We start from the raw sequence: 8,808 nt of genomic DNA, 5'->3' as shown, positions 1-8,808 counted from the left end.
ATGCATCTTGCAGGCTGTAGCTCGTCAACTCGCCTCCACCTTCCCAGGAGCATCTACCTGATAGACATAGATGGATCTGTGAGGAAAGGGAACAGGAGGAAAGAGGTGGGAGCGAGGAAGAAGATGGCTTGACCCGCACAACCATGAGAAAAGCGAGTTCCCGGTCAAGTTGTGCGTTCCCAGTGTGCCAAACATATCTAGGGTCAGAATAGACCGGGATCAAAAAGATTAGGGTATCAACTTCAAGGATTTAAAGGTAAGGGTTTATTCGTGTCGACCTCTACAACTTCAGGGTTTATTTTAGACTTCACTCGTGGTGAAGTGAAACACACTCGAGACTGAGTCACCGACCGACCCGAGCCGGTCGCCGGGCGCCGCGCCCAGCGCTGGCGCGAACCCCGTGCGGCGGTGCCCAGAGATGTTCGCCGCGGAGGGACCGGCGATGTTGACACGGACGCGCGGACGCTGCTGGAGTTCGCGCGTGTGTTCACGTGCTCGGACGGGAGAAGTGGGCGCGCATTTGCTGACACGGATGCCACGTCAGCTGCGCCTGTGCGCCTGTGCGCACCTCAACAAATCCACCCCTCTTCATGTAGCGCTGGCATGGGCAGCAGGCGTATACAGATCAACACGACATCACAAGCGGTCTATGAGATTCACGACCACAGACGTAGAGCACAGGAGATTCGGAAAACTGAGGTGAGGTGCTATGCTAGATGAATGTCCCAGCAAACACATTCAACATTTACATTCATGCAGGTGAGAATCGAATCCAGGGCTTACATCGGCGTCTGCGATCTTCACTTTCTAGGATAAGCACTAGTACTAAAGGGCGTTTTACATTCAGGTAAATGCTGCCTTGCTCTGAACCTGATCCCCGTCAGGCTTGGCACCTTGGGACAACAGCCAAAAGACTAGTCCCACCGGCAGGAACATCACCAGCGAAACTGATACCATAGAACATTGAACAGAACAGTTCTGTCCCTGCTCACCGGCTTTTCCTCCTGGTTATAGGAGACTTCTGCTCCGAGATCATCTTTAACAGATTCACGAGCGACTGCAGCCTGTCCCACACGCTGATGCCATACAGAGTCTCGACGAGCAGCTGCTGGAATGCAAATCCATTCTCCGAGACGGGATACTGCAAAATTGTCATTTGTGACTATCAGAAACATGGTAACAAGCAAACCATGGCAGCCTGGCATTATGTGGGGAAACAGCAAACCTGAATGGGCTTGGGGATCATTGTTTTCACATATGGCCACCACCTGTCTTCTACGACTGCCTTTACAAGGCAGCAGGCCCGCAAGCCTTCCACGCCAGCGAATCTTCCAAACCCGCTGTCTTTAACACCACCAAAGGGCAAAGACTGCATGACAAAGAGATGTAAGCCTACTTGCACTGGCAGTGGTTAACATAAAAGAAACAAGAAAGAATTTATACCCGCAGTTCTATGATAAAAGTGTGCTAAATAGTACTCCCTCCGATCCATAATAAGTGTCGTGGTTTTAGTTCACGCCACTTATTATGGATTGGAGGGAGTACTACTATATCTGCAATATACATGTGTACTTCCAAGATATCTTCAGAATGCTTATATCTTAAGCTGTGTGACCATTATTATTATTACAAAAGAGAGAGAGCACAAACTAGATAGTGTTACCCACCTGACACATATAACTTGAAGCAAAGTCATTGATTGCTGCAACACCACAGTGTAGTTGAGATGCTATTTTGATGGCACGCTTCTGGTCGCCCGAAAAAACAGCACAGCCAAGACCATATTTAGAGTCATTTGCAAGTTGGATGACCTCTTCGTCAGAAGAGAATTTCATGATTGGTAGAATCGGCCCAAATGCCTGTTAATCAGCAGTAACAGTGGTAAGGCTAACAACATTGGCACAAAACGAAATCATACCTACATTGGCTACAGCCTACCTCTTCCTGCATAATTTTCATTGTGTGATCAACATTCACTAGAACAGTTGGGGGGAAGAATTGATCAACAGCATCTTCACCCAAATTCCCAAAGCTCCCTCTGCCAGCAATTTCGGCACCTTTGTCAAGAGCATCATTAACAAGATTCTGAAGTCTCTCAGAGTGCTCTATCATACAGATTGCACCCATATCATATCTGCCAGATAATGGGGGGCCCTAGGAAAAGCAAGATCAAAAATGAGAACGGAAATCATGACATAAATACTACAAGGAAAGATGACTACGAGCATGAACTGTTAAAATTATCTGGTGTCAACTGTTAAACAGAGAGTATGTTTAAACTGAGTAACATATGGTGAGGTGGAACTGAAATAGCAATAAACATGATGAAAACAAAAGTTAAATGTGAATGTAGAAGTTGGATGTGGACAGCGGAACAATACCAAGAGTAAAAAGTTAAATGTGAAAGTAGAAGTTGGATGTGGACAGCGGAACAATACCAAAGCCTTTAGTCCCAAACAAGTTGGGGTAGGCTAGAGGTGAAACCCATAAGATCTCGCAACCAACTCATGGCTCGGGCACATGGATAGCAAGCTTCCACGCACCCCTGTCCATAGCTAGCTCTTTGGTGATACAATACCAAGAGTAACTACAATACAGGAAAATGTAAAATAGCAACAGAGGTGAATCTTGTGCTCAAATTCAGAACTCAAAAGGCGGGCAATTAATTTGCACTTGCGCATCTGGCTATTGACTGCAAAATACACCTGTTAAATTACAACAGATATTGATTTGATTATCTTAACTACGCGAGAAACAAAGCTATGATAGAATTCAGAACTCAAAAGAAATAAAAATTGCAATTGCACATCTGGCTATTGACTGCAAAATACAGTTGTTAACTTACAACAGATATTGATTTGATTATCTTCACTACGCGAGAAACAAAGGTAGGATAGATATCCTTGTGGACATAAAATCTTTCAGCACCGGCACAGTTTTGTCCACTAGATTGCAGTGCAGCTCTCACAGCAACTTGAACAACCTTCAAATGGGGAACGGCTATAGGTTAGTTGCTATTGTTGAAGAGAACAGGCTGGCATGACATACACAACATAAAGCTACACTTACATTGGGTAAATCCACATCTTCGCACACAATAAATGCATCTTTGCCACCAAGCTCAAGAGTTACAGGTATTAATGTTTCGGATGCTTTTTGCATAATCTGTGATAGGCACAATACTCAACACATTAAATAAAGTAACAGATAAAATAAGCAAATTAAGTGTATGCATGCAGCATCGATCATGGTATCTATAATGGCATAAATAATATTAGCGGCATGGGATTAAGAAATCACTACTTCAGATGCGAGTTATACCATCCTTCCAACACCAGGTGATCCAACAAATATTATTTTGTCCACTGAAGATACAAGAGCTTGACCCGTTTCCGCAAAACTAGAGGGGAGAAAAAAGAGGCCAGCAGGTAGGGCATGTCAGTAATTAGCCTGAACACCAAGAAAATGCAGAAGCTACATTCATACCCAGTTACTATGTGAACCAGATTATCTGGGGCACCAACAGCTAACAGAGCTGCTTGTATGATACGAGAATAAAAACAGCCAGACCAACTCGCATGCTCTGAAACCTGTAAATCAGCATTTCATTAAATAGAATAATGGATAACATTGTGGCAATTTGTTACTTAAATCAAGAAAATGAATGAAAAGGTAAAATTTCAGAGGGTATAAAGAAAATTAACTTTGCAGAGAAAAAGCAAATGAACATATGATTGTTTCCGTATGTTTGACTTGGCACAACAACAAAAGTTAATGACATGATCAGCACAAAATTTGTGAAGTATGCAATTCATTATTTTCATGAGAATTACTAGCTTCACCTTATGGAACACAAAATGGTAGCCATAATCGACTCAAAGTTGATACATAATAAATGCAACGCATGGAGATCATCGAATAACAAAAGTCAACAGGGTTGACCTAAGACTATGAGTATGTGAGAGTTTCCATGTCAATGGTTTGTAAGGCAATGTAGTCAGGACGAATTGGGGTATTTCAACCTTGTAAATCAGCATCCATGCTCTGACGGCTATACCCAGGTTACAAACAAGACCGTACTATGAGCAGACAGTAGATTGCCATAAGTAATAAGCTCCAGACTTCAAGCTAAGCTAAAGCATTTTTTCTAACAACGGAATCTCAATGAAAAATGTACAGGAACTGAAAGACTCTTTGTTCTGCTTGATCATAACCAAGAACATTTACTCATATCAAATTATAGATGATATTCATCTGATTACTTACCTTTATAACTGCTGCATTACCAGAGAATACTGCAGCCAACATCGGATTGAAGACATTATGGAAAGGATAGTTCCATGATACAATTGCACCAATAACCCCAAGAGGGTGGAATTCAACTTTTGCACTTTTGTGCAGCATTGATCTCCCACAAGATCTGAACAGTATTAAAAGAAAATACATGCAGGCCATAAGAAAACAAAACAATACTTCACTACTGCAGCATAAAAAGAATTGGTTAAGACATTATTTTAGGTGTTATGAAATGAATGCCGTCGGCAACAGTGCAGCAGTGTACACTTGCTGTCTTTCTAGCTTATAGAATATTACTGTGACATGTGCAAAAATTAAAAGGCCTATCTTCTGCACAAGAATTAACAGAAATTGCTAGCCCAATATCTGCAGTATGTTCAGGTCCTAGCGTCTAGTCATGTTTTAATCAAGAGCAGAACTCATTTTCTGTTCATCTAATTTCCAATGTTCACACACATTATGGTACTAAATAATGCTAAACAGCCCAGTGATGTTACATATCATAAGTGAACCATTGTGTAGTTCAGGTGTCAAACACAAGTCACACCTACTGTGCTTAACTTACCTCAACTTTTCCTCTTTATGATTCTATTTGTTTAACATACATGGTTAAATCAACATTAAACATTGGCATTGCATGGCTCTTAAATTATTGTATACATCACATTAGGATATTTCTGGTTACAAGAATCTAACCTGTACTCAGGTTTTAACCACTTCTCACCCTCATCCAGAAGCCAATGAATCTTCTCACAGGTGGTCATTATCTCGCCTAATGAAGCGTCAACCATAGTTTTTCCAGTGTCCCGAGATGATATCCTACACAAAAATAACAGTGTGGACCCTCAGACCTTCAATATGTTGGAAAGTGTGAGCAAATAAAACAGAAGGAGAGACCATTGATCAGGACTAAGTAAATCCTTCATCAAGGGTAGACACTATTTGGAAAAAGATCATTGGCATCTGGTACAATCAAAAGATAAGACTGTTTTTGAATTCCCAATTTGTCCTTACTCGCATATCAGATCCTGATGTTCAAGTATATACTTCAGAAGGATACGGAGAAACTGCCGCCTTTGTTTGAAGCTACTTTTTGCCCATACCTCTTGTGCTTTACGAGCTTGTGCAACGTGCTCCTGGACCTAATGAGTCAAAGAATAAGTGATACGAAATAGAAAGCCACATTAATGAAGGTCCAAACTATTGCAAAAACAGTACATAACAAGCTTTGCCTTCCCTTCAATCATGACTAAGGAAGGGTGAACCATTATTTCTAGTCAATAATGCAAAAGAAGATAATCAGACCAGCCAACCATATAGTAGCATACATTGTACTTACGGAAAATGCAACAATAGCAAACCAGCAACATACCTCATCAGGAGTCAAAGCAGGGAAGTATCCCAAGTATTTCATAGTAGCTGGCTCGTAGCATCGAACCATATCAGTCTGAGCAGCTTTCCCCTTCCTTGGTACCTGCAGCAGAGCATAAACTCAGCATGATAAAGTTCAAATAAATGCGGCTCCTGCTGCTACAATGGGTCATTTTGAGCTTTTGGTACTTCAGCTGAAAGCAAATCACCGCTACTTGAAAAATATTTGTAGTGCTTCTCTAGAACCATTACAGACGTATACTGGCACCAAATCAGATTCTAGCCAATCAAGGGTGGACAGTTGGTTTTCCCCTAGCATGTTGAACCCACTTCTTATTTTTCCCTTTTGGTTGTAACTCTGTTTCTTTCCGTTACGAAAATAGGGAAAATATCAGTAGGGAAACCCGGCTCGAAATAAAATATGCATTTCATTTAGAGGATATTGCTGTCTTACCGCATTGAACCATTTAGACCCTGAGAAGGTGAGACCTAACCACGTTAATTACATGTCCAAAGTAAAATCAGTTATGTTTGTAAATTATTTGCCCACCAAATTGTTATCAATGGCTTTGCTAAACTTTACTGACCGCATCTTCTAGTTGTCAAAACCACAACCACAGCGAACTGGAATTTTGGGAGACATGAAGCTATCCAACATAAATGACATTGAAATCAGTTTCCAGGAAACTATCAGCAGGCACGCATGCGCCAGATGCTTTCAGGCACAGCAGATCACCAAAACACACGCATCCCAATATTAACTTAGGTGGGAGGAGCCAGCATTCACGTTTGTGCATTGGATCATTATTACTGCATCAGATCTACTGGATGCCCTATGTACTCGGAGTTAGCCATATCAGCATGCTACAGCTTAATCCACTAGACCACCCTATACATGTCTCATACCAACGGCAAAATAATCACATACACCAATTAGTTATATTACTGTGTGGCGTTATTCTTGAAACCATGCAACAATGTGCAGCCCCAGGTTACACCAAACCATGATCGGAGTGTCCAGAACAAGCAAAATTCAGTATTAAACTACTAGTAGCAGAATCGCTGGGTCACCCCCCTCACTACATCAAATTGGCTGGCACCAAACCAAAACACACTGATCCTAGCGCAACAGATGAAGAAAACACACATCGCATAGGTTAACTTATTAGGTAGGACGAGACAGCATTCAGGTGTGTGCACTGGATCATTCATTCACCAAAATCATCAACAGAGAGGGAAATGCAGAGGGATAACTCACGTAGATGAAGCTGTCTTCCTTGTTCTGGTTGACCTCCTCCATCACTGCACCAAATCCGAACACGGTTAATAAACCCTGGTAAACCCCCTGACAATCCTCCACGGCCAATCACCAGCATACAAAACACAGTCGGGGAGTGCGGCGGCGTACCATCGGAGGCGTCGACCTCCATGGAGGGGACGGTGGGCGGGATGAGGAAGAGCAGGACGCGGCAGAGCGCGTAGGCGGCGGCGAGCACCAGCAGCGGCCACCAGAACGCCATGGCCGACGGGGCCCTCCCTGGCTAGGGCTCCGGCTCGCCTTCGGCTCCGGAGCGGCGGCGAGGGAGGGAGGGAGAGGGGCGGGGGGCGCTCAGGAGCGGCGGCGAGATGGCATCGGAGGAGGTGGGGAATGGAATCAGATCGGAGGGGAGGGAGGGGGGAGAGGGATTTTGGAGCCTGGAACTGGGAGGCAGCAGTACTTTATTCGATTCGATGAGTGGAGCGGCGACAGTGGGGAGATGCTCCGCTAGTGCCACTGGCGTCCGACGGCGAGGAGAGCGGTGGCCGCCTCGTGCCCTCCGCCGTGCGCGGTTCGCGAACCGCACGCCGCGCGAGCCTATCCGTCCGAGTCCGACCGTGAGGGCGTGCACACGGGGAAAGGGTTGTTTTTTTTGCACAAAATGCTCACACGACTGAAATTCCGTTGTAAAAAAGTGATGTCTAATGCATTTTATAATTACTACTCCCACCTTCCTAAATATAAGTCTTTCTAGAGATTCCAACAAATAACTACATACAAAATAAAATGAATGAATCTACACTCTAAAATATGTCTACATACATCCATATGTTGTAGTCCATGTGAAATGTCTAAAAAAAACTTATATTTAGAAACGAAGGGAGTAGTATAGTACTAGCCAAGTGCAAAACAAGAAATGTGCAATCAAACCCCTCAGATTGAACCTTTTACGATACCGATCACGCGAACTCAAACGCTAACCCGAGAAAACCCTCCCTCCAAAGTTGCCTAGGCGCCACGAGTGGAGAATGCGTTGTTTGGTTTGGTTTGGTGTTTTTTTTTATGTTCCGAGCTGTTCGGTACGGTTGTGACGTGGCCCGTTTGCGCTCTGTTCGACCTCTTCGCCATTGTTTGGCTTGAGTTTGGGCAAGGTGACTTTGTGTGCTGGTGTTGTCATGGTGGATGTGGTTGCTAACCTCTCGATGTAGCACTTTGCCGTAAGACGTTGTATCGGCCATCTTAGCTACTTTTTCTATGGATATATGACACGCATGCTTGTGTGTATTATTCTAAAAAAAGTATCCTCCTCCAAGCTGCCGCCTCTGCCCCCATATCCTCTCTCCCGCCCGACGGCCTTATCAGCGACAAGAGGAGAGGGAAAACCGGTGTAGTGGCGGTGATGATGGTGTAGTGGTGGTGATGATGTCGTGTTGCAATAAGGTCTCTCCCTACCTCGATGTTGTTTGATCATACACTGACGAAGAGCATGTGAGGATATGTAGCTCTCTTGAAATCTTGATAGTTGGTGTGTCAATCGAGGGAAATATTTGGTTATCTCTTCTTGCGGCGGTTTTGACCTCTTTTCGATTTATTATGTAGTATGTCCCAGTTTCTCCATCCCCTGGCCTGGTGCTGAAGAATTGCAAGCCTGCACTACGTAGGTAATGCTTCAACTGATATTCCTTCGGTGGTTTTTAGGTTGTGTTTCTGGCGATGAGTGGCTATAGCAATCTTCAAAGCCTGGTATAGCTAGGGCATTTGCAGATATCCCTTTCTTGTACTGCTAGTTCATTGCAATTTTCAAACTCTGGCGGACGACATACAATTGAAGGAAGAAGACGGCCAGTATAGTTTTTGATGTACTTTTTTGTTGGTCATTTTGT

At 43.7% G+C, this 8,808-nt stretch overlaps 1 protein-coding gene across 1 annotated transcript; it reads right to left on the bottom strand.

The window, feature by feature from the left end:
• Nucleotides 1-685: 685 nt before the first annotated feature.
• Nucleotides 686-7,540, bottom strand: ALDH22A1 (aldehyde dehydrogenase 22A1). The gene is made up of 14 exons (XM_048698621.2): nt 7,076-7,540; nt 6,926-6,969; nt 5,669-5,770; nt 5,311-5,438; nt 4,993-5,115; nt 4,267-4,420; nt 3,487-3,590; nt 3,322-3,400; nt 3,070-3,165; nt 2,846-2,983; nt 1,939-2,154; nt 1,668-1,859; nt 1,226-1,369; nt 686-1,141 (listed from the first exon to the last, which is right to left on the bottom strand). The coding sequence occupies exons 1-14, from the start codon at nt 7,185-7,187 to the stop codon at nt 989-991; spliced, it is 1,785 nt and encodes a 594-aa protein (XP_048554578.1). The 5' UTR covers nt 7,188-7,540; the 3' UTR covers nt 686-988.
• Nucleotides 7,541-8,808: the final 1,268 nt, after the last annotated feature.

Source organism: Triticum urartu, chromosome 2A, assembly GCF_056163025.1.
Source record: "Triticum urartu cultivar PI428250 chromosome 2A, HENAU_Tu73, whole genome shotgun sequence".
NCBI lineage: Eukaryota > Viridiplantae > Streptophyta > Magnoliopsida > Poales > Poaceae > Triticum > Triticum urartu.
The sequence above is the reverse complement of the archived record's forward strand: the minus strand, read 5'-3'. Positions and strand labels throughout refer to the sequence as shown.